The 26,767-nt window shown below is 38.5% G+C and overlaps 1 protein-coding gene across 3 annotated transcripts in view; it reads left to right on the forward strand.

The window, feature by feature from the left end:
* The window catches only part of TAFA1 (TAFA chemokine like family member 1), a 631,521-nt gene extending 608,071 nt beyond the window's left edge, over nt 1-23,450 (forward strand). For all 3 annotated transcript variants that reach the window (XM_058288984.1, XM_058288985.1, XM_058288983.1), the window contains exons 4-5: nt 4,424-4,548; nt 20,438-23,450. In XM_058288984.1, coding sequence (XP_058144967.1) covers nt 4,424-4,548; nt 20,438-20,455 — 143 coding nt within the window. In that variant the 3' untranslated portion in view covers nt 20,456-23,450. The remainder of the gene's footprint in view (nt 1-4,423; nt 4,549-20,437) is intronic.
* Nucleotides 23,451-26,767: the final 3,317 nt, after the last annotated feature.

Genomic DNA, 26,767 nt, shown 5'->3' on the forward strand with positions numbered 1-26,767 from the left:
GGCTGATTCTATTGTATAGTCTCTCTTTTCCACTACAGCATTACAGTCTGGTATAAGAGAGAAAAGAAGACTCATGATTACAGTGGCTTTAGTCATTTTAAGAATCTCCCAAGGAAAGATGAACATTCTTGAAAGCATTGAAGACCAGATGTTTTCCTGAATGTGACACAGCTGTCGAGCAGAATCCCAGAACCTCAGGGTAAAAGGGGACCTGAAAATCCCCTTCCATTATCACCACAGATAACAGATAGTTGCTTTTTATGGCCAATATTTAATGAACTCAATTCTTATTAGGGATAAAAAGTCCTTGTCGCAGTTATGCATCTACCTCACAAGTTTCCAATAGCTTCAAAAATTGTCCACTTGTGGAAATTTTTATTAAAATGCCATGTAACTAGTGAGCATCAAGCAGTGTGTAGCTCAGACCAGGAAGAAACAAGTGTGATAAACTTCTTCTTGCCTAAATTACTTTTTAAGGTAACTTAGTTTCATAAGAAATTAAATATTTTTGTTTTCCACAAGAGTTTGTGTTTGATACACAATTTATTTTAAATAGAAAACAGGAAAGATTTATTCACTGATTTATTATTGAGATTTATTTATTATTATTGAGATTTATTCACTGAACAGTCAATAAATACTTTTTAAGGTTTTTTTTTTCATATTGAACACAAAGCTAGAGTAAGGTAACATTATAATTATGAAAAACATGGATTTTGTGGTTAATCAGGCCTGGATTCTAGTGTTAATTCCTTCACTTCCTATCTGTGTGAGCTTGGGAAAGTTAAATAACCTCTCTGGGCTCCAGGTTCCTAATCTATACAATTCAATGCTGATAATACCCACCTCTTAGTGTTGCTGTAAAGATTGAGGTAACTCATTTAAAGTGCTTAACATAGAAACACATAAGAGGCACTCAGTAAATGTTTAAGTTATCATTTTTATTATTTTATTCATTATAAGATATTTAAGAAGTATTTATATTTACATTTTGATATTATGAGAATCACCAAAAGAAAAAAAATTTTAAGTTAAATGGCATTAATATCAGTTCATTTTATTAAACCTAATTGATCATTCCCCTTCCAATAATCTGAACGTTTATTCAGATTATTGAATAAATTTATAATTTGGGAGATGAGAGAATGATTTTTTTAAAAGATGTTGTGGAAAATATAAGCTTATTCCTATGGCTAGAGTTTATGAGAAAAATCAGAGAGTGTAGCCTGAGCTAGGATATTAAGGGCTATACATTAGCATGACTTCATAATATATACATCAGAAACAAAATTGATTTAATAACATCTTTAGAAAAGCAATACCAGGGAAATGAACTAGATTCTAATAAGCCAGAGGATAGTACCAAATCATCAGACTTTATTTAGGAGTATTATGAATTTTTAGAAAGTAAAGGCATGTCTGAGGACATTTTTATTCTTAGAAAGCCTTTTCTTTCCCCTATGAACCAGTGAATCTTCACAACCTTGAATTAAAGGTGATATGTGGATTTTAAGACATATCCTTTTTTCTGCCGTCTACATTTTCATTTAGGAAATATGAATACTTGAGAGGAGAGGGAACCAGCTTTGTTAGCTTGCACAAAGTCGGTCAGCTCTGAGAGGGCAGAGAGCAACCTAAAAAAGAAGAGGGCACAGGTCCTTTTAAGAGCAGGTAAAGATGCTAATGGCTGACCTGCCTGGCAGTTGTCCATTATTCATGTTCCTCTGTGAAAAAAATCCTTGACAAAATGCTGAAGAGAAGGAAAAAAAAGCGATTTTCCCTAGGAGCTTAGATCAGATGGCTTCCATTCAGGGCAGCCATATTGAAATATTAGGTGGGCTTTAAGGGGACAGATGTCAGGCATGGTGGTAAATATGACCCGTCTGTTTCTGATTAAGTGCTAGCTGAAAGGGACTTTCAGACTGTAGGTTTTCAGTAGCCACCACCGATCTCTGATTTTTATCTTGCATTACCAGAAGTTTTACAATTTATTTTTGTTCCTTTTCAATAGTATATTTGCTTTTCTTGCTGCCAAAACTTGCTTTTCTTACTTGATATTGTCACCTACCCATTCCTGTAAATAAGTCCTGTTTTACCCATGACTAGAATTAGCCCCAAATCCATGCCCCAACACAGCGCCCTTCCATTAAAAAGAAAAAAATTAAAGCCCTCCTGATCATTCTGTACTCTGTGGAGGACCTATGTTTTCTGGCATTACCGTATTTTACCTATATATCATCTTGGCTTGAATATGGAATAGAGCTAGGTACAAAATTTTACTTCCTATACTTGCTCGTCTTATGCAGTGGGGTTGCATTTTATGTGATTTAGGCTGGTCTACATATAAGACAAAAATCAAATATAGACAAAATTATCTTCAAAAATTCCTTAAATTTAAATATAATAGAGTATGCATGATTTTACATAGATGATCCTGCACAGTAATTTTTACTCAAAGTGAAACTTGAGGAACACTGAGCTGTAAAAGAGTGAAGTAAGGAAAGTATAGAAGAAGGAAAGACTAAATGCAGATGTCCCAATGTTCAAACCATACTTATTTTAAGTTAGCGATCTAATCCCTCTAGTGAATACTGGCAGATGGAGTATTTCAATGTGTTCCTACTTTGCTACAGAGTTCACTCCATTTCATTTTAATATTAATCCTCTGAGATTAGCAGATGTTGTCCTTGGGGCATGAGTAGGGGTGAGTGAGTGGGGAGAATAGTGTGAATATTTAAATAATTAGAATTATTTAAATACTTACTCTGGTCCATGTGAAAACAGCCAGTTGGAAAGTATCATAAAAGGAACACTGGAGACCTTTGGAAGATTTTGAATGGAGAAGCCATGGTAGCTTTATAAAGCACCAATGCTTTGAGGAGCTACAGAAATTACTGATGCTTATGCAGAAATAATTTTTCACTCAGGGCATTAAGGAAGGTGAGGAGCTTCTTGTTTGTATTAAGTGAACCTAGTCACTGGTTTTATAAAATCTCATTATCAAGAAAAGTGTTCTATAGATACATACACTAAATCATTGCTGGCTTTCAATTGTGGTGATCCTTGATATCACCACCAAAATTAGGGCTGCTTTAGCAGAGTTTACCTTTTGAAAACTCCATCCACATCATATAAAACATTAAAAAGAAACCATGGCCCATATTAAATTAAGTTTTAATTATAAATACATATGTTCATTTACTATTACTCTTGATTTTTCTTTTCCTTTTTTTTTTTTTGGCAGCTTTTCTTTTATACTTTTGGTCAGTTCAGTCATTCTGAACCTAAGAAAAATTCGGAAAGGTCTTAAGACTTTTAGTAGGCCTTTGAAATTCTCAAGGGCCCTAGATACTGGGCCATTAACCCTGGGTAGATAAACTGAAAAGCATTTAGCTCTTTTGTTCCCATCACTGAAAAGAAATAGTACAAAGTTCATGATCTAAGAAAACTAACACAAAAGTTCCTCAGGATACAAAAAGTAAGTCTTCCCATTCCATATGGTGTTAAAATACAATGAGATTTTGGACAAGGTGCTGCATGGTTAAACCAAGTTATATAATTAAATGGAATGGTGAAACTTATAAATTAAGATCTTATTTTTAATTGAGTTTCTTAGCCAGTCATGGAAGGTTAAAGAATATGTTTCAAAAATCATTAACATACCAAGCATGAATTAGGCATTTCATTGGGAGGAAATAAAGAAATAGGGTTCTTGGCTGAGACCGATGACTCCTTTCTTGAACCAATGATTATAGAATCCAGAGGAAGAAAAATAAACTGGAATGAATATGAATTCATGAAAAGTTGCTGATACAAGAAATAACTATAAAAGAGCCATTGTGCAGTGATAACCCTTGGGGAAATAATGTTGAATATTTGTCTGCAGTGCATCTCCATCCCCGAAGCGCCAGCTGGCAGCTGAGATTATTCTCATGCACCTGTGGTTTCTTCTAGTGGAAGAAAATGTCATACCAAATAGTACTATAATAAGGACATATTTAAAATATCTTGCTAAGATGAAACCAAACACTTGTTGAGACCCTACAATGTCCCAATCATTGTATCTCATGTTATCTCATATAAGGTAAGTATTGTTGTCTCTATTTAATGAATGAGAAAAATAGACTCAGAAAGGTAATGTCACTACCTACAGTTACAGTTAATCAGATTCAGAATCCAAATTGAAACCCAGGGTTGCTTAATCCCAAATTCAGGGTTCAAAGGAGGGAGTACATTGTAGTGGTCAGATGGAAGAAAGTGCAATAAATGTCATGCTTGCTCTTTTGCATTTAGGTCCAACTCCCATCACATTTGTTAAAAAAAAAAAAAAAAAAAAAGCATTAATATTTGCAGAGGGACAAAAGTCCCCGTGCCCAGGTTGTTTGGATGAATTGAAAACATTTGTTTCCTGTTTTTCCCACAGCCTCCATAGTGATTGGGAAATGGTGGTGTGAAATGGAACCTTGCCTAGAAGGAGAAGAATGTAAGACACTACCTGATAATTCCGGATGGATGTGCGCTACCGGCAATAAAATTAAGACCACAAGAGTAAGTTCATTTATTTCAAATATTTAATGCATGTTACAATCAGTGCTACTTGCCTTTGTGTTGTACAAACAGCTCCTAGGAAAGCTTGTATAGGAGAGAAGGAGTCATTTCCCTGAGAGCAGACTTTTTAAAAAATTTTGTTTTTCATTTTTAATGTTTTAAAATTTTTACAAAGTTTAATTTTGATTCATTTAACAATACATGTTAAGTTAGCAGTTTGCTAGGCATTAAGGATACAGTTTTAATTAAGGTAGACTATATCTTACCCTCAAGTTAGTTATTTTTTATTTTAAAATTTATTTTTAAAATCATTGTTATAAGTTACTCAGTTAACACAAGATAATACCTACAAAAACAACGAATCTACTTTAGTCAGTGGTTATACTTCTCCCTTATTTTTGTTCATTCCTCAGTCTTGAGGGATTGGGGACAATGTCCACTCTGACTGCTTCAGGCTGAGAAGGGACCTAGATATGATGGGGCAGAGGACTGGATTGTTTTGCTTGCAGTTGAAGATTCTCCTTGACAGCAGACATTCTTAACTATGCAGATCAGTGTCTCTCCATCAGCAAGACTGAACATGTCTTTTCCCACACTGAGCAGTTTAGTGTTTCTGTTACTCACAAACAAAGCTAGGGCACCATGGCCACAGCAAAGAGACGCAGTGAGTTAAGGATTTGGATAATTCAGCCAGCATCTACTGTACCCAGCATAGAATATACAATAAGGGTCTTGCCTAATTCATCCAGATGGTTTGCCTAAAAGTGTGGCATTTAAGTTCAACCATTTTCTAAATGTTTTTTTTTTTTAAAGGAATTCTTTGATGATCTTTTAGGGAAGTGGAAAGGTTTTTGTGAAATTAATCATCATTCCTTGATTTCTCTGGTTAAATCAAGAGTGATCTTCAAAATAGAGAGCAACCTGTAGGTGAGATTAACCAACCCCTCAGACTTGGTACCTGTGATACTGCAGCAGGTACAGCAGTTCAGTTAGAACAGTCATTAACCCTGTAGATGCTGGATCGTAGGAAGGTCTGGGAATCATGAAAGGGGAAGTTCTTCAGGCGTTTAAAACAGTAGCGAAAGTGGGTCTGTTCCTTAAAAACCAGTACAGTCAGGTGTGTGTGTGTTTGTGTGTGTGTGTGTGTGTACCATAGGACTATCAGCCCTGATATATGTGTATGTGTATTTTATTATATTAGGTACTTCTTAAAGCAAACTCCACCAGCTATAAATTCCAATATGTGTAATTTTAGTCTACCAAAAGTGTAACTAATTTAAAAGGGCATCTTGGATTCCACCCTTGGTATTATGGGTCTTAACTTGATTCTTCTTCTCAGTGTCATCTTAACTATAAATAAAACTGGTTCCTAACAGCTTTGTGATGAGAAAACAAATGTGTCACATGATACTGTAAAAAAAAACAAATGTTTTTTTCACATCTAAAATAAGTGGAGGGGTTTTGCCTGTCAAATTTGCTTGCCTACATTGACCACTAATCAATAAATGGCCATACAGCCTGGGGCTGTGACCGGGCGGGATTTCTGAACCTTCTGAATCACCCCATCTTGTTAATATGCATCTGCATGCTCACCAGAAGCTCAGTATGGATTATTGTATTTCATTTCAATGAACCACCTCCAGAAGAGAGCACTCAGAAATGAACCCTATTCATGCCATTTACCCACAGGAACCATTTTAATTAGCTGATAAAGTGGGAATGTCAGTTTTCTCTGTCATTACATTTTGCTTGAAAATTTTTTTACCAAGTAATTTGAAGATGCCCTTACAAGTTAGTTTGTTTAAGCTACTCTGAATTATTTCTGGTACAACTGGAATCCAATCATGGCATTTGTTCAAAACACATAGTTGATATATTTTCGGCCAACTCTCCATTCCCTATTCCAAATGTTGAAGGTGAGCCTGTTCCATACTCGAAAAGGAAAATAAAATAACATGTCAAATTATTTCGCATTTTAAATACGTGAAATTCCAAGAGTGCCAACTAGGAAACTCTTTGAGAGACAGACTATAAGAGGAAAGAAAGAAAGAGAGAGAGAGAGAGGGAGGGAGGGAGAGAGGAAGGGATGGGGAGAGAGGGAGGGAGGGAGGGAGAGAGAGGGAGGGAGGAAGAGAACTAATGACAGTTTTTTGGTAAACTTTGTGACTTGCTTTTTTTCATTATAAAAGTTGTAGGTTTACAGAAAAATCATGCATAAAATACAGAGTTCCCATATACCATCCTATTATTAACACCTTATGTTAATACAGTACATTCATGTAACTTGCTTTTATTTGGCCTCTATGGAGTATATTTTAAAACTATCAAGTATATTGTAAAAGCACTCTAGACATTTTCTGGCATCAGAGAAGTATTGTGCAATGAATCTAATCACATTACTAGAGACTGGAGCACACTTTTTGCTAGTGCCTTGGGTGGCTGAGTTCAACCCAGACAGCCAAGTGTACAAGAAAAATGAATAGCTGTGGCAGTTGGTTTGGAAAGCAGAGGACGTACCTGTTCTAATGTGCGTATCCATTTCAAGTATGTAAATAAAATATTCTGCACCCATGTAAGCTGCACGTAAGTCAACTAAGAATTCACAAGTCTATCTTTAGAGAAGCAAAAACAAGACAGTGGAGAGAGCTGTACATTTTAAACCTTGAAAGGATTCAAAGCTCTATTAATTACATACTTTACCTTACCCATGTTCCCCTACTTCATGGTGAAAGGTGCAATTTTAAACTCAAAGGGACCAAGTAAGTCCAGATGATACATACTGGAGCAGCCCATCCTGTAGTGACCTGCCAATACCAGTCCTTAGATTATGCTCTGAAATATTATTAACATTAATTATTTATTTAAATGTAAATTTATTTAATGATTTATTGTTGCTATTAATTGATATTCATTTTCCTTGTATGTCTATGTATTCTCCTCATCAAAGCACATGTGTGCCTACACAGTTCAAATATTGACTCTAGCAATTTAACTTTTTAAATAGTTTGATTCACAGATGTACTTTAATTATGAACCATATGTTTTCATTGTTCTGTTTTTATATAAGAGAGGTTATCTTCAGGGTTAAAAAACATGTCTTCAAATTTTTCTTCTTGAAATGCAGTGAAAAATAAAGAGAGGCACCTCTTCAGTCTTGATGAGTAAGACTAATCCCAAGAGAACACTCACAAAAAATGAAAATATAAAACAAAACACTGAAGAAACACATCTAAGTTGTTAATGGAAATCAAAACATTCCTTCACACTGTTAGGAAAAAGTAACTCCATTGTAATGATATTTTCCCTATGTAAAAAAAAATTTTTTTCAGAACTTTCCTACTTTGTGGGTTACTTCCCAAAAACTTTGAAATGTAGATTTTAAAAAGATGTTGCAAAGTGTAACCTAATTTAAATGTTTATGGTGTTCATATTTTAAGGAGGATGGAGCATAGAAATTTAATGTTTCAAAGGAGGGGGCAAGATGGCGGCTGAGTGAACATCCCTGTTAGGGTCTTCTGCAGGGAATCGGCTGGGCGGCGTTGGAGACTCTTTGGGACCGGATTGTTTCGGGATTTTTGCTGGTCCGGAGGTGTCTGGACATCGATTTGGAGGGAAGGTAACAGAGAGGATCCGTCTGTGAAATATACACGGAGATCCCAGCTACCTGTAGAGGATTCCCTCCTTGGGTAGGCGGAGACGAGGCATCTAGCCACGCTCGGTGGGGCTGAGCCAGGCCGGGCCGCAGCGGCGGACGCCGGAGCCAGGCCGGGCTGCGCCTGCGGCGAGCGGGGCCGCGCGGGGCCGAGCCGGGCCGAGCCGGGCCGCGGTGGCGTGCAGAGCCGGGCGGGGCCGGTTCAGGCCACGGCGGCGGACGCCGGAGCCGGGCCTGGGCCGCTGTAGCGAGCGGAGCCGGGCGTAGCCGGGCCGGGCCGCGGTGGCGTACGGAGCCGGGTGGGGCCGGTGCAGGCTGCGGCGGCGAGAGGCGGACGCCGGAGCCGGGCCTGGGCTGCTGTAGCGAGCGGAGCCGGGCGTAGCCGGGCCCGGCCGCGGCGGCATACGGAGCCAGGCGGGGCCGGTCCAGGACGCGGCGGCGAGAGGTGGACGCGGGAGCTGGCTGGGCCGCTGTAGCGAGCGGAGCCGGGCGGAGCCAGGCCAGGCCGCAGCAGCGTAAGGAGCCGGGCAGAGCCGGTCCAGGCCTCCGCGGCGGGCAGCGGCGGGCGGAGCCGGGCCTGCGGAGGGGTTTCGGTTCTTTGTTTTTTTTTTTTGGAGCATCTGCAGTACTGGGGAGTTCGTGGGCCCTGGGCGGCCTATTGGGGGTTTGTGGGAAGGGAGGTGCTTGCAGACCCATTTGGGCAGACAGACGGGGGGTTTTAGGGCAAAGCGGGGGGAAGTTGTTGTTTTAGATAGTGTTGCAATTGTGACACGTGTATACCTGTATCTCTCTTCCCCCTATCCGTTCCCCACCGTTTGCCCATCCACTTTTTCTTTCTTCCTTTCTTCTTGTCTTTCTTTTTTTCTTTATTATAATTAGTTTTTTTGTTTTTCGGTTTTCTCTTTCCCTCTTGTCCCTCATCTTCCACTTATTTTATTTTAATTCAAGTATACAATAGGTGCTACAGGGAACACCTCACATTTGCTGGGGTTTTCCCATCCTCCACTGTCTCATTTCTGTGTGAACTGATTTAGGCTACCTACACTATCCCCTTTCCCCTGCATCTTGATATCCACTATCATCTACTGTCTCTCCTATATTCCACCCCCCACCTCCCGTTCTTTGATCCACAAAGTGTCTAACTCTTAATTTCTAATACCTTTGTTCTGTTTTCGGTCTGTTATCCACTCTTGAAACTATTACCTTTCTTTTCTTTTTCCCTCTCTCATGAAAACAATAGCTTTGTAGTTCATACCATATTCCTCCCATATTCAGTCATCTACTTCATAAAAGGTACTCTACCTACAGCTATAACTCTATACAATCTACACGAATCTAACCTCCATCCTCCCAGATCTCATATTCTTGCTTTGTTAACATACATCACCAATACTACTTTACATTTTTCCCTTGCTTACACAATTGCCTTTCCCCAACACTAATACTTTCCTCTAAAGTGAGCTTAACAAACAACAAGTAACTAGAATAAGAAGAAAAAAGTGACAAAGAGAAGATATAACACCTATGCAAAAATAACAACTAATTAACCTCCAAGAGCAGACAAAGAAGCTAAGGAACTGATTAAATTCGTCAAAATAAAGAGATGACCAGAAAGCAACAAAAATCTACAAACCAAACCAATAATCAGGAAAACATGGCTGAATCCAATCAACAAACCAATAATCACGAAGGGGAGCAAAACTTGGCACAAGCAATGAAAGATCTCAGAACATTTATCACTGACAAATTTGATGCAGTAATGAAAGAGGTTAACAACATGAAGACATCACTTGGAGGGGAAATTGCAGACATACGCAAAAACATAACAGATATGATGGGAATGAACACCACAGTTCAAGAAATCAAAAATACACTTGCAGCAAATATCAGCAGACTAGAAGAGACAGAGCAGAGAATTAGTGATGTGGAAGACAGTACATCAGAAATCAAACAGATAGTAGAAGGGGTTAATAAGAAGATAGAAAAAATCCAATTAGGATTTAGGGACCTGAATTACAATGCAAAACGCTCAAACATACGTATTATAGGCATTCCAGAAGGTGAAGAGAAGGGAAAGGGGTCAGAAGGAGTGTTGCAGGAAATAATGGCTGAAAACTTCCCAAATCTACTGAAAGAGACAGATGTACATATCCAAGAAGCACAGCGCACTCCACAAGTCATAAACCCCAACAGGCCCACCCCAAGACATATACTTGTCAAATTATCCAAGGCTCAAGACAAAGAGAAAATCCTAAAAGCAGCAAGAGAAAAGAAAACCATCACATACAAGGGAAGCTCAATTAGATTAAGTGCTGATTTCTCTTCTGAAACCATGGAGGCAAGAAGACAGTGGTATGATATAGTCAAGGTACTAAAGGAAAAAAATTTCCAACCAAGAATACTCTATCCAGCTAAACTAGCATTCAAACATGATGGAGAGTTCAAAATATTCGCAGACAAACAGAAACTGAAAGAGTATACCAACAAGAAACCTCCCCTTCAAGAAATTCTAAAGGGAGTTCTGCAGGAAGAAAGGAAAAAACAGGAAAGGCAAAGTTGGAGGAGAGTATAAGACCAACAACAACAACAAAAAAGACAAAAAAAAATATACAAACAAAATATGACAAACACAAATCCAATCAAAATATGGCTAACACAAATAATTCCTTGATAGTAATAACACTGAATGTCAACGGATTAAACTCACCTATCAAAAGATTCAGACTGGGACATTGGATAAGGAAATATGACCCATCCATATGCTGTCTACAAGAGACACATCTTAGACCCAGAGACGCATGGAGATTGAAAGTGAATGGCTGGAAAACAATCATACAAGCTAACAATAACCAAAAAAAGGCAGGAGTAGCTATATTAATATCAGACAAAATAGACTTTAAATGTGAAACAATTGTGAGAGACAAAGAAGGATACTACATTTTAGTGAAAGGGAAAATCTGTCAAGAAGATCGAACAATCATAAATATCTATGCCCCTAACAAGGGTGCCTCTAAATACGTCAGGCAAACACTGGAAAAACTAAGTGAAAGAATAGATACATCTACAATTATAGTGGGGGATTTTAATACACCACTATCAACTCTGGACAGAACATCTCAAAAGAAAATCACCAAAGAAACAAAACATCTGAATAGTATATTAGAGGAGCTCGATCTAATAGACATATATAGATCGCTACACCCAAACACAGCAGGATATACATTTTTCTCAAGCGCACATGGATCATTCTCCAAGATAGATCATATGCTAGGCCACAAAGAAAGGCTGAACGAATTCAGAAAGATTGAAATCATACAAAACATTATCTCTGACCACAGTGGAGTCAAGCTGGAGATTTGCAAGGGACAGAAGCCCAGATTTCACACCACGATTTGGAAATTAAACAGCACACTCTTAGAAAAACAGTGGGTCAAAGAGGAAATCTCAAAAGAAATCAATGACTATCTTGAAACAAATGATAATGATAACACAACATACCAAAATTTATGGGATGCAGCAAAAGCAGTACTGAGAGGGAAGTTTATAGCCATAAATTCATATATCAAAAAAGAAGAAAGAGCAAAAATTGAAGAACTAACTGCACATTTGAAGGAATTAGAAAAACAACAACAAAGTAACCCAACAGGAAGAAGAAGGAAGGAAATAACAAAGATAAGAGCAGAACTAAATGAAATAGAAAATAAGAAAGCACTTGAACAGATAAACAAGACCAAGAGCTGGTTTTTTGAGAAGATTAACAAAATTGACAAACCTTTAGCAACACTAACAAAGAAAAAAAGAGAGAAGATGCAAATACACAAAATAAGAAATGAGAAAGGCGATATCACCACTGACCCCACAGAAATAAAGACTATCATAAGAGGATATTTTGAAAAACTATATTCCAACAAAAATGACAATCTAGAGGAAATGGACAAATTCCTAGAAACACATAAGCAGCCCATATTGACAAAAGAAGAAATTGATGATCTTAACAAACCAATCACAAGCAGAGAGATAGAATCAGTTATTAAAAATCTCAACTAAGAAGAGCCCAGGGCCAGATGGCTTCACAGGTGAATTCTACAAAACATTCCGGAAAGAACTGACACCAATCCTGCTGAAACTATTCCAAAACATCGAAACAGAAAGAACATTACCCAACTCCTTCTATGATGCCAACATTACCCTAGTACCAAAGCCAAACAAAGACATCACAAGAAAGGAAAACTACAGACCAATTTCTCTAATGAACCTAGACGCAAAAATACTTAACAAAATACTTGCTAATCGTATTCAACAACACATTAAACGTATTATACACCACGACCAAGTGGGATTCATCCCAGGTATGCAAGGATGGTTCAACATAAGAAAATCAATCAACGTAATACACCATATAAACAGATTGAAGGGAAAAAATCACATGATTATATCTATTGATGCAGAAAAAGCATTTGACAAAATACAGCACCCTTTCTTGATAAAAACACTCCAAAAGATTGGAATACAAGGGAATTTTTTGAACATGATAAAGAGTATATATGAAAAACCTAAAGCCAATATTGTTTACAATGGAGAAATCCTAGACTCCTTCCCTCTAAACTCAGGAACAAGACAAGGATGCCCACTGTCTCCGCTCCTATTTAACATTGTCTTAGAAGTACTTGCTCGAGCACTGAGGCAAGAACCAGAAATAAAAGGCATTCAAATTGGAAAGGAAGAAGTCAAAATTTAATTATTTGCAGATGACATGATCCTATACATAGAAAACCCTGAGAGATCTACAACGAAGATTCTAGAACTCATAAATGAGTTTAGTAAAGTCGCAGGGTATAAGATCAATGCGCAAAAATCAGTAGCATTTCTGTACACCAATAATGAGCAAGATCAGGAGGAAATCAAGAAACAAATACCATTCACAATTAGTAAATAAAAAAATCAAATACTTAGGAATAAATTTAACTAAAGAGGTAAAGAACTTATACACCGAGAACTATACAAGATTGTTCAAGGAAATCAAAGAAGACCTAAATAAATGGAAGACTATTCCTTGTTCATGGATAGGAAGACTGAACATTATTAAGATGTCTATCCTACCAAAACTGATCTACACATTCAATGCAATCCCAATAAAAATCAACGCAGCCTTCTTTAAGGAACTAGAAAAACTAACTATGAAATTTATTTGGAAAGGAAAGAGACCCCAAATAGCCAAAGACATACTGAAAAAGAAAAACGAAATTGGAGGAATCACACTACCTGACTTCAAAACATACTATAAAGCTACGGTGGTGAAAACAGCATGGTATTGGCATAAGGAGAGACACATAGACCAATGGAATCGAATTGAAAGCTCTGATATAGAACCTCACATATACAACCACATAATATTCGATAAAGCCACCAAACCCTCTCAACTGGGAGAGAGTGGCCTATTCAACAAATGGTGTCTGGAGAACTGGATAGCCATATGTAGAAGAATGAAAGAGGATTACCATCTCACACCTTATACAAAGATCAACTCAAGATGGATCAAAGACCTAAATATAAGAGCCAAGACCATAAAAACCTTAGAAAGCAGTGTAGGGAAACATCTACAGGACCTTGTAATAGGAAATGGATTTATGAATATCTCACCAAAAGCACGAGCAGCAAAAGAACTAATAGATAAATGGGACTTCCTCAAAATTAAAGCCTTCTGCACCTCAAAGGAGTTTGTCAAGAAAGTAAAAAGGGAGCCCACACAGTGGGAGAAAATATTTGGCAATCATATATCTGATAAGAAACTTATAACTTGCATATATAAAGAACTCCTATATCTTGAAAATAAAAAGATAAACAACCCATTTAAAAAATGGGAAAAAGACTTAAACAGACACTTCTCCGAAGAAGAAATACAAATGGCAAGAAAGCACATGAAAAAATGTTCCAAATCTCTAGCTATCAGGGAAATGCAAATCAAAACTATAATGAGATACCATATTACACCCATAAGATTGGCAGCTATGAAAAAAACAGAAGAATACAAGTGCTGGAGAGGATGTGAAGGAAGGGGAACACTCATCCACTGCTGGTGGGAATGCAGAAGGATCCAACCATTCTGGAGGACAGTATGGCAGTTTCTCAAAAAACTAGCCGTAGATTTGCCATATGACCCAGCAATACCACTGCTGGGTATATACCCAGCAGAACTGAAAACAAGGACACAAACCGATATATGTACACCAATGTTCATAGCAGCATTGTTCACTATTGCCAAAAGTTGGAATCAACCCAAATGCCCATCAACAGATGAGTGGATCAATAAAATGTGGTATATACACACAATGGAATACTACTCGGCTGTAAGAACAAACACACTACAAACACATGTGATAACATGGATGAATCTTGAGAACCTTATGTTGAGTGAAGCAACCCAGACATTGAAGGACAAATACTACATGACCTCAATGATATGAAATAAACAAGCTGCCCTAGATAGCAAGAGACTGAACGATAGGCTTACAGGAAATCGGAGGGTGGAGGAAGGATATGAGCCGATGTCTGCAAGGGTGGAATTTAAGACGAGATGGTGGTAAGTATGAACACAAAGAAGAGATAAAAGGGGGGCAAGGGGTTGCCTTTGGTTGGGGCTTTGCGGGTTTGAGGGTGGCTGGGGAGGGACGGATGGGTAACGTTGCCCAAAAGTGGGGGGAGGGAGGGGTAGCATACGAACACAGGAGAGGGTCAGGTGTTGGTGGAGAGTAAAATGCCGAGAAAATCATATCAAAACATAATAAAGAGGGTTACCTGTTTAGAATGCTCGGAGGGGAGGGTCTGATGCAGGACAGGCTCCTGGGGAATGTCTAAATGCTCATTCTGCCAGAGTGGGTGACACCATGGGGTAGAAACCCAAGTAGTGAGAGTGGGGGTGGACCCACATCCTGGGGAGGACTAATGCCATCAAATAGAGGGAACTGTATCCCTCGAGAGAAAGGGTGGCTCCCAGGGCATTGGGGCAGTTGAGCAAGTTAGGCCCTGAACACTATTCCATCTATCTCTGGAAGTGGCTCCTCAGGAAACGGAGGTTGGCTGTCACTGTGGGCACCAAGGTGGAAGGGAAAATGGACGTTAAATGTGTGGAACCAAAGTAAATGGGGGGTAAGAGAGGAGTTTCTTGAGAGTACACAAGGATGGATATAAAACATGTAATATTACACCATAACATATAGGAGATGACAGACTGATAATGTAAACCATAATGTAAACCATAGGATAACTAAAAATGTAAAGAACTGTGTATCCTAAAGTATGCACCATAATGTAAGCACAGATGTTACCTTGTTAGAAAGCTAATGTCTCAGACTCTGTACATCACTTTAAGTAAATATGATATGAATAGGGCGTAAGAGTATCACTGTGGAAGGGAAAAGGTTTTCTGGTGGATGTGTGGGAGTGCTGTATATTATATATATACATTGCTGTGGTCTAGGACTCCTGTGAAGAAAAGCTGAATAATTAGGGGGGGAAAAAAAAAAAAAGAAAAAGATAGGATGTGGAATTTTTTCAAGTCAACATTCTTTATCTAAGTTCTTTATCCAACTTTATCCAAGTTCTTTATCTATCCTTTAAACCCATCGCTATATGCCATTCCCTAGTAAGGGACCATGACATTATAGTGGGCTTCAAATTTCGGGGAGTTCTGGATCACAGAGTGTTTCAACAATGGCAATGGAGGGATACTGGTATGGGATACCAATGACAGGTGATATATGGCTGACAGGGAGCTGTACAGAACATATGTCCAGGGTGCATGGTAATGTTTGGATATACTCATAGTGGCAACAATTAAAAACCACAGCAGGGGGGGTACTGGGTTCCTGGCCAGTGGTGCTCTGTTGTGGTCCCTAGGGGAGCAGCAACAGTCTCCCAGGTACAGTGGCGGGGACCGGGAGGGAGTGAGGGTTCAACAGTGAGCCCCTGATGCTAATGACTATGCTTGTGAGCTGATAAACCTAAAATAAGAACAAGGCCTAGAGCAACATTGTGCCTGGGAATTTCCTCCTGTCAGCCTTCATGTTACTCAAATGTGGCCAGTCTCGAAGCCAAACTCAGCATGTAAATGCAACGCCTTCCCCCCAGCGTGGGACATGACACCCGGGGATGAGCCTCCCTGGCAACGAGGGACCACTATCAACTACCAACTGATGATGCAACTGGAAAATGACCTTATATAGAAGGTTCAATGCGGATCAGCAGAATATCCATGTCTACATAAAATACCATGACTTTAAAATGCTGTTTGACCTAAAGTACGGGGGAAATGGAAAGGAGAAATGAGTTTATATGGCTACGAGTTTCTAAAAAAGAGTCTGGAGGCTGGCAGAAGGATTGCCCTCATGCACAACTGAGCAGAGTCAGAGAGACAGATAAAGCAGATACAACCCCCAGATATTGGTTCCTTTGAGGGCTAAAGAGACCCATGGGAGTTATGGTCATGGCCGATGGGGTTAACTACCAGGGCAGATGGCCCCTCTTTGGAAATGGTGTTTATGTGTGATGAATCTGGACTCAAATGGGATCTCCCTTCATAAGACTTTCATGCTAATGTGCTGGAGGTGCAGTTAATGTTGGAGTTTAAGATATATTTAGGGGATTTGAATCTCTGGACTGACAATGTGATAGCCAGGTCCTGAGCCTCAACAGACTCCAGCACCTACAATCTGATCTATTGGACTTACCACACTCAGCTAAGATGGAGTTGAAGAAGGACAACCACCACACCATGGAGCCTAGAGTGATTACAACTGAAAATGGGAGGATTGCATCCAGCATCCATGTGGAATCTGAGCCTCCTCTTGACATAGAGGTGCAATGGACACAACCAATCCAATGTCCACATAGAAGAGGTGGCATTGGATTGGGAAAAGTGGACATGGTGGACGATGGGTATGGGGAAAGGCAGGAAGAGATGAGAGGTGGAGGCGTCTTTGGGACATGGAGCTGCCCTGGATGGTGCTTCAGAGGTAATCACCGGACATTGTAAATCCTCACAGGGCCCACTGGATGGAATGGAGGAGAGTATGGGCCATGATGTGGACCATTGTCTATGAGGTGCAGAGGTGCCCAAAGATGTACTTACCAAATCCAATGGATGTGTCATGATGATGGGAACGAGTGTTGTTGGGGGGGGGGGGGGGGGAGGTGGGGTTGAATGGGACCTCACATATATATTTTTAATGTAATATTATTACAAAGTCAATAAAAAAAAAAAAAGAAATTTAATGTTTCATCTGAGCAATCAGATATCCTGGAATGTGGGGTAGCTTGGGTAACAGATCACAATATCAAGGAAAATCTTGGCGAAATTGGATTTGGGTGGCAATATAATCCACAAAAGAAGTGGGGGGCTGGAATCAGTGGAATTAGGCAAATATCTTCCTTTCAGGAGATTTGGAAAAAAATATATCGTAGGAAGGGAGGAAAACCTTAAAGAGAGAAGTAGTTACTTTTGAGAGGTTTTCCTAGCCAAGGGTGGAATAAAATTGACTCACGACTTTCTGCAGTGAAGCTTGGTACACCTGGCTGAAGTTTCCTGGCCACGTTTTAACCCTGTCCCATTTGATCATTGTATGAGTTGTTTATTCAATTGTTTTGCTAGTAATTAATATCAGGATTAATCAACCTAAATAGTTAATAGAAATCTTTTTCCTATATTTTTAGATACCTATTGGTTTATTTCTTTCTTTAAATCTTATATATCAAAATATGAAAGTTTGCAAGCTGGGGAGGCTGTATTGGTATTCAGGAACAAAGGCTTAATTTAGAAAGACAGAATTCCCCTTAGAGGAAATAAGTTGTTTGACAATATTGTAATGGTTCTAAGCTAAAATACAAACATGATTATTTGGGAAGGGAAAAGGAGAAAAACAAAATCACCTGAAAAGAAAAATTAGCAGATTAATATAGCAGAATATAATCTGGTATAACATCTTGGGAAATATCAAACAAGTTTGGATTCTCTTGAAACCAATATGTGAATGTCTCTCAGACTTGTGGGAAAATCAATGATAAGTGTACAATGTTAAGAGAGCCAAGTTTAACTTCCTGAAAGGGCAAGTTAGCGTATCTCAAATTGCACTCCTAACCCCAGTAGCCTGCTGATAAAATGGGAGTTCTACGTGACTGACCGAGCACAAATCCACCACAATCACTTATCCACGTTCTCCTTGGCCTCTGTTCCTGATGGTTACTCTAATTTAGTATATAGCCACCATTCTAATCACTGTGATATTTTTATATTACTGAACTGGCAAAGTACCAACTTTGACGTATTCCAGCTTCTTCTTCATCTCAAATTCCACCAGATCTGAAATGTTTGGGAGCTTTACCCTAGTCCTACTTTTTGCATGAAATACCTTTTTAAAAGAGAGACAGAGATTTGGTGGTTGCAGAGTGGAAAAATAAACCAATTTATGCCATCACAATTGCCCCTTGGTCCAGACAAAGGCATTCATTTATTTATCCAATAATTTTTTAAGCCTCTACTATGTAAAGTTAGTGTGTTAAAGTTAGTATCTTTCAGCTATCACGGTAGACATGACACAACCCCTATCTTCAGTGGCGTGGAGGAGAGGGTATTGCTGTGAAGGTAAGAGAAAGGCAATTTCAGTTCAGTTTTATAAATGTCTCTCTCCTTCCTTTTGGTGAAAAAGAAGTTAGTGAAACGTAAGGCAATACAAAGCCCACTGGAATGTAGGAAATCAAGGTTTGGAAGGATCCACATTATTTGCAAGGAGAGGATAAGAAAATGTGTGGAACTTACTTATACATTCTTCCCCGCCTAACTAACTTTTGAACACAAACTTTTATTATTGTTCCTACCTAACCCTGGATGCTTTAAATGGACTCTCAACTCCTGGACTCAGAACACTCAATTTCCAACACTGTAAAGAAGAATTAAGAGATGATGAAGAAAAATGCCTTATTTCCTAGAACTCTGATGTAGAGATCTCAACTCCATTAGAATTGTAATTTGTGCTCTAAACCCATGGTTCTATGTGCATGGCATCCTGTTGAATACTTGAGACTTTGGGTCCATGTTCAAATGGGTTAAGTTTCATCTACAGTTGTAGCATTATGCCCTTGATCACCCTTGAGCACTCTCTTATTGTTCGAGTAGAATAATTTCTCACTTGTAAGTTTTCCCATGTTCCTAAAGAAATGTAGTCTCACATTGACTACGATTTCACCTTATGCCACTCTTACCTCTTACAACAAGTTGTACCTCATTTGACAAGACCATAGAATGACCTATTTGGTTTAAATTCTCATCAGATAGACACAGAACTGGCTACTTAATCTGCAGAACCTACTACAAAATGAAAATGTGAGGCTCCTTATTCAAAAATTATTAAGAATTTCAAGATGGCAACAGCAGACCATTAAACCAAGTGTGGGCAACCAATCCAATGTCCACATAGAAGAGGTGGCATTGGATTGGGAAAAGTGGACATGGTGGACGATGGGTATGGGGAAAGGCAGGAAGAGATGAGAGGTGGAGGCGTCTTTGGGACATGGAGCTGCCCTGGATGGTGCTTCAGAGGCAATCACTGGACATTGTAAATCCTCACAGGGCCCACTGGATGGAATGGAGGAGAGTATGGGCCATGATGTGAACCATTGTCTATGAGGTGCAGAGGTGCCCAAAGATGTACTTACCAAATCCAATGGATGTGTCATGATGATGGGAACGAGTGTTGTTGGGGGGGGAGAGGGGGGGTGGGGGGGTGGGGTTGAATGGGACCTCACATATATATTTTTAATGTAATATTATTACAAAGTCAATAAAAAAAATAATTCCTTAAGTACAGTGGATACTTTTCCTTGTCAATAAAAAAAATAAATAAATAAATAAACCAAGTGTGGGGTCTTTCTGAACATGAGGCTCTGTTCAACTGCACAGGTCACTCTCTCAAGCCAGCCCTGGATAGACCCGGTTCCAAGAGGCTATCTCCTCAGTCGTGGCAAAGATCACTTAATGCATTGATAAAATAGGGTGGCTTGTGAATATGCTTTCCTTACCATTTGAAAACCATTACTCCAAATACTGATTTTTTTAAAACTTCAGATCACCTGAAAGAAGCAGCATCCTAAAATTTCAAGCTGTCCTCATTTTCTGCCTAATCATGTTTCTTGGTGCCTTCATTTTATACTTTTCTGTCTGAAACTTCTTTCTTTCTTTGATTTCAGATTCACCCAAGAACCTAATGGAAACATCTGTTGTAGTAGCAAAGGAAAACCAATTCTGTGGAAAATACTACATTTTAAGAATTTGAAACATCTTACACATTTACAAGCCAAATGGATTTCTTATTTGCACTTTGACTGATTACCAGATAATTACAGTGCTTTTACTGTGTGCGACGAAATATTCTATAGTGAGAAGACTTGGAGTTTTTGGCAACACCATGGAAAGTGGGTTTCAAATAAGGGTTTTCTGGAATTTTTTGGAATTATGAAGAACGATCAACTGTCTTCTAATTTGGATCTACAGTTACTTTGTACGATTTTAAATATATGTATATATAATATTTTGAAATATTATATATTCTCTTCAAGAAAAGAACAGTACCACAGTTTGAGGCAGCTGGTGTATCTTTTTCAGTTTGGGTTTTTTTGAGGGTTTTTTTGTCATTTTTTTTCTGTCTGCAAGGAAGATATGCCCTTTTGGGAATTCAACATGGAATTCATACTGGAAGGCCAGCTACAGGTGGACTCCTGGAATTTGAGGCATTATGACAATACTGAATCAAGCACTTCCTTGTATTTCTACTGGATGGCCCAAGGAAGCACATCATCCTCTTTTATTGCTTTCTACCCTGTGCAATATTAGCATGCGAGCTTGGCTTACATAACCATACTTTATATTCAATTGATATATAATAATAACCATTCTAACCTCTTCCAAGAAAATATTTTTAGAACTACTAGCTTTTCCATAAATAAGAAAGCAAGGATTCTTGAGGAAGGTGCTCCACCAAGCAATTAAGACTCTGGCAGAATTTGGGTAGTATATGGGTCTCTGTATTAATAAGTCCTGTAAATACAATGTCTTAAGGCTTTGTATAGCTGTTCTAGATGCAGAAATGTCCTCTGATTAAATCCTAAGTCTGCCATCGTTTACTGCATAGTGCTATAGGAAGAAGTCTTACCATGGCACCTCTTTCTGTTTGATTTACTTTTCCAAGAGTATTCAGATCACTTCTGATGAGACAAGAAGGCAATGAAAGGAATTTCAGAATAATCTATGTGACCAAAGGTTGGACAACCCTATTAAAGTGGTAAATAACTTCTTTCTAAACCTACTTGTCCTCTTCATTTGCCATTTATTTTTTACTGAATCAGCTTTAACAAAATCCAGAGAACACCCAGTCTTAGGGACTTGTAGTCAGCCAGCACTTCTTCCACAAAGCCTTTGCTTCCTCCATGGCCACTATTTCCAACCCTAATATTTTGAAAACCAAAAATTCATTACCATATCTTCAGTGTTCTCAGTCAGTAAGATGAAATGTAGAATGTCAAATTCCATTATTGGGTTTCAGTAATGGTCACTTGGCTGATACACATGGGATGCACCCAAAAAAATATATTACTGCCCACCTTTCATTTTTGAGAATTACTCAGATGATGCCTATAAGAATGAAGTATCTACTTCAGTTCTAACATTCCTGGGGATAGCATAATAGTCACTTCTCTTATCATCTGGCAAGTATTGTAGTTTTTCCCCAAAGCCTTTTCCCTAGAATGGGTATCATTGAGATTCTTTTTAAGATCAGCAGCACCATGAAGCCCTAGTCTGGGCTTTTTAATGCCAAACCTCAGGTAAAATCCAGAGGCTCCTTCATTTCTACCAATAGAACCTGAAGTCTGAGAGAATGTATAATATTCTAACCAGAGAGCTCAGTTCTGCATCCTGAAGGCCTAGAAAAGCATCCAGAGGTGGAAATCAAATCCTCATCATGAAATCCAGGCTTCTTAAATATATTCACAAATATTTGCCAGAAGGTAACATAAAATTCATACCAGCAAATCTTAATCTCTTCAATTTAGCATCCAGATCCATATACCAACTAATATATTATGAACTGTCTTTCATCTGTAAACTTAAATAAACCTGGAAATCATGAATCTGAAGAATTACATAGAACAGCACATCCCAAAATGTGGAGGAAAAAATTCTATAATCAGTTATATTGGGGGTGGGGGAACTAAATAAAATAAAGGAGAAATATTTACTGAGGGAATTTTCTGCACTTCATATGAAAAGGCACTGTGCATCTTCAAAAATAAGTAGGGGGAGATAGTAAAATGCCTGGTTAATGGAGAGCACAGACCCTGCCTAATGGGAAACCACAAGAGAATATTTCTAAATTAGAATATTATTACCACATTGTCTTATCTTCAATTTTTAAGAGAACTCAAAATCTAGATTTTTACATAAAATTTCCTAAATTCCTCAAGTGTGTTGAACTAATTCCATTAAAAATGCTGTAAGCATTATTATTGCCCAAACTTTCTTGATCATATAGTCTTTTGTTTTTTATGAGATAATGTTCTCTGCAGCACCCTCTTTAAAATGTTGGTTCTGAAAGAAACTCCAATGAGAAAAAGGAAGACAATTCTTTTTTGTAAGGCCTCACCCATGCTGAAGCTTTTTGTGATTTATAATATGTGGAGCTCATGGCTTTTACTATTATGACCCAAAGCCTCTGAATCAATGAAAGAGGTAGTCTAGATGCCCGCATCTATTAGTTCATTTTCCATTGTTCAATTCATGCAATAACTTCCCTTGGAAAGACCTGGAGAAAGTAACAAGGGAAAAAAGACCATTTCAGAATCAGGTAACGATCCAATAAGACAGTGCAAATATTCGTAAATGTCATCAAACTCAATTTGGATATATCCAAGTCCCTTACTCAAATGTGTGAATCATCAAGTTGTGTTTGAATTTAACTTGTTTGGGGAGTTCAGTCACTACCATCTGCCTATTGATTCTGAACATTTATGGTGTAAAAATTTATATCACATATTTCTGATATTTCTGGTAATAAAGAGCTCAGTGTGGTATGGCTGATATTGATTTTGAGCTTGTGCATCAAGGATGATGAATTATGTTATAATGTTATTAGAGCAAATGCAAAGGATTTTCTCTGGAGCCCTTCTTTTGGTAAATGTGGAAATACAGTTTATTTCATAAGACAAAGATTTTCAGAGTCAGTTAAATTCATTTGTGGCTATTTTGGTATGATAAGATTATCTTCATGACTCTGAGAATGTGCTGAGGAGTTTACTACTTGGCTTTTTTCCATTATAGGATGAAGAATATTTTTACCAACGCATAATGCAATATCTTTTTTTATCAAATTAAGTTTAATTGTCACAATGCAAAATAGTGATTTTATAGTTTAGAAATATTAGGCCACTTTAGCATTGTCACTGATATACCAAGATGTAGAGGACATAAATATTGTTTTTATGAGGAGATCCACCACATTCCTCACCTGCATGGGATATGTAGTCCTTCCTGGAATGTCAAATATCTTGTGACAATATGGGTTTCTCTTTTAATTAAGCTTGGCAGTCCCAGTTCAAACAGCTATTATAGTTTGCTTGGCAAAGAAGTTCATCATGTCTGTTTTCATGACATTGTCTACCCTCTAAATAAAAGTGTTAGTGTTTAATGAATCATAGGGCTCAAGCTACCTCCAGCAAGTTTATAATGATAAGAAAACAAGATAAAAATCACTACCACAGAATGTGGTCACTCAGGACTAATGACAGTAGCAATAAAATCTGATTTCTGAGAATCCATGGGCATAATGCAAAAGTGAATTGCAGAATCATGTTCACTCTTCAGTGTAAATTAAAGAAGTCATTAATTACTCAAACACTTTCAAAATATCCCTTGCTATTAAAGATTTAGGTATTTTTTAGGTTGAATAGATCAGGATTTTTTTTTCCTTTTAAAGGATCTCAGGGACATCAAAGAAGTCAAGGCATGCTCTCATTATTGTACATGAGTGACTCTCATTGATTTCTTTATTTACTTAGGTAGTTCATTTCATTTTTTTTAAAAATAATAAACTTTCATTTGCTTATTTCATGACTAGTTACGTTATTAAAAATAATAACTGATTACAAAACATGAAAGCCAGTATCCCAACTATGACCAGCTATCTTCGACCAGGCAATGTTGGTCCAGCCCTGATCCCCACCTATTTAAATAGATTATAACCCAAGAGTAGACTCACAGGCATGCAGTGAGGAAATACTGAGGGCAGATTTTCCACAAAATAGTGGCTCTCCACCATTAGAACATAGCACATGGGTCTGTAGCTATACATTGTTGGGTGGGGTGGATGTGGCTTCTTACTATTAATAAAGTCTGCAAATGAGTTTTTTGAGGAATTGTAATTGGTTCAAGGGCAGCTCTCAAACAGGCCATAAAGGGGCTAGCCAGATGGAAAGTTCATAAGGCAGGGCCCTTGTTACTGTTTAAGCACACAGTGATGAGGGTGGAGGCCCTGGCACCCTGCAAGCATTTGGTCCCAACCTAATGCAGCAATAAGGAGTCAGTATAGCCAGATCTGATAATTTTAAGAGAATCAAGAAATTCAGAGGTTTATATAAAATCTCCGATTTTTTACGTGTTAGTAAAACCCGATGAAATTTTTATATTAGACATGGTTAATGATTCTCTTTTGCCTGTAATACCAATTTGTGTATCTGGTCAAAATTACATTATTCTCACATATTTCCACTCTTGTGTGCATCCTCTGGTGGTGGGCACAGCAATGGAGGTACAGCTAATTTGCAGGCAGCTGTATATAACCTGTAGCCTATCTTTCCTGTGCCACTAAAGAGACCGTGGGTACAGTAATGGACATTTTTTTGTCCTCTGTTGGGTACATGCCACAGTTGCAAAAAGGGTTTCCCTCTATACTAGAATCGAGGAAATGGATTAAATTTCCATAATTTCCAACATTGGGGTAACCAACCCAGTGTGAGAGCAAATTTGGGGACTGGAAAGAAGCAGTAAAAAGTTGGCAGATCCTACCAACAGGTGCTAGAAAGGCTTGAGAGGTGTGTACATTGGGTCAAAAAAATGCTGAGTAGTGGCTGCCCAATACAAATGGCTTCCCTGATCTGCTGCTGTGTTCCATTCACACCCTCTACACACATGGCATTGGTCCGTGACCCTCCCTCTCATGAAAGGCTCCCTTTCACATTCATAACTTGGCTCCATGTGAAGTTTTAATATATTTGGTCCTTTATCTTGATCCTCCTCAACTCTCAAGTTTTCTCACTTCCCTTCCCAGTCTTACAGCTGCCACTCACTCACATCATGTTCCCTTTCCTATGTCCCTTCCACATCTCAGGCCTAAAAGGCACTGTGTTTGTTGAAAAGAGCCCCAGAATTGTAAGCCAAAAGAGCCCCCATAGGGTTCAAGTCCTTATCCTCCGCTTACAACCTAGGGAAAGTTTGAAACCTAAGTTTTCGTGTCTGTAACATGGAAGTCATTATACAAACTGTATAAGGTTGCAGGAGGACTAGGGAAGTAAAGAAAGTGGAAGTGATTTACCGTTGTAAAATAATAGGTAAGCAATTATTCTCAGTTGGCTGTTATTATATATCATCTAGAAGCTCCCTGTATCCATGTTAACCCACACAAGGCAAAACAAAACAAAATAAATAAAGAGGCCTAAAGTAGTCAAAATATTATTTCACAATCTTCTTTCCAGGCAGCTAAGAGACTAGACAAACCCTTGTTTGACTTTGTAGAATTCCCCAATTGCTAGCACCAAGGTCAGTGTTTTTAAACCCATGGAAGATGTCAACATAAGCTATATTTGAGGAATGCCATTGACACAAGCAAGTAATTGTGTGCTGGAGAACGTGCCCTATTGGTGTCCAGAAGGTTTATCCAGAACTTGAATCAGTAATGGCCTGAGCCATCTGGTGTATGAGACACTCATCAGCAACAACATGCAACTTCAAGGCCAGGCCCCTCTCTCCCTGTGCTCAGCCCTGTTGTTATTCAGGCAAATAGTCCAAGAATATTCACACCCAACCCTTGTTTCTGCAGAGGTGTGACCTCTTATGTCCTCTCTTATATCCACCTCATTGGTATATCCACCTTATTGGTAAAGATTGCTCAGAACTCCAGAGTAGAAGCAACATTTTACTCATTCATTCACTTATTCCTTTAATAAACACATATCTGTTGAGTCCTTACTATGGGCCAGCCATAGTACTAGATGCTGGGAGTGATTACAGACTGTGCATTACTCTAGGGGAAATTGACGAAAGCAACAGTGACCATATAATTATGAATCATGACAAAGGAAATCTAAAAGGAGCCAAGACTCTAAATAATGGGAAGGAAACACTAACTTTAGATAGGATGGCAGGGAAGATCTCATGAAAGAGGTGGCCTTTAGCTGAGAACTGGGAATTGAGCACAAAACAGCTAGACAGAGTCAGGGGAGAGTGGGAGTGAGGGGGTAGAGAGGCTAATG

Source organism: Dasypus novemcinctus, chromosome 26 (genome assembly GCF_030445035.2).
Source record: "Dasypus novemcinctus isolate mDasNov1 chromosome 26, mDasNov1.1.hap2, whole genome shotgun sequence".
Lineage (NCBI taxonomy): Eukaryota > Metazoa > Chordata > Mammalia > Cingulata > Dasypodidae > Dasypus > Dasypus novemcinctus.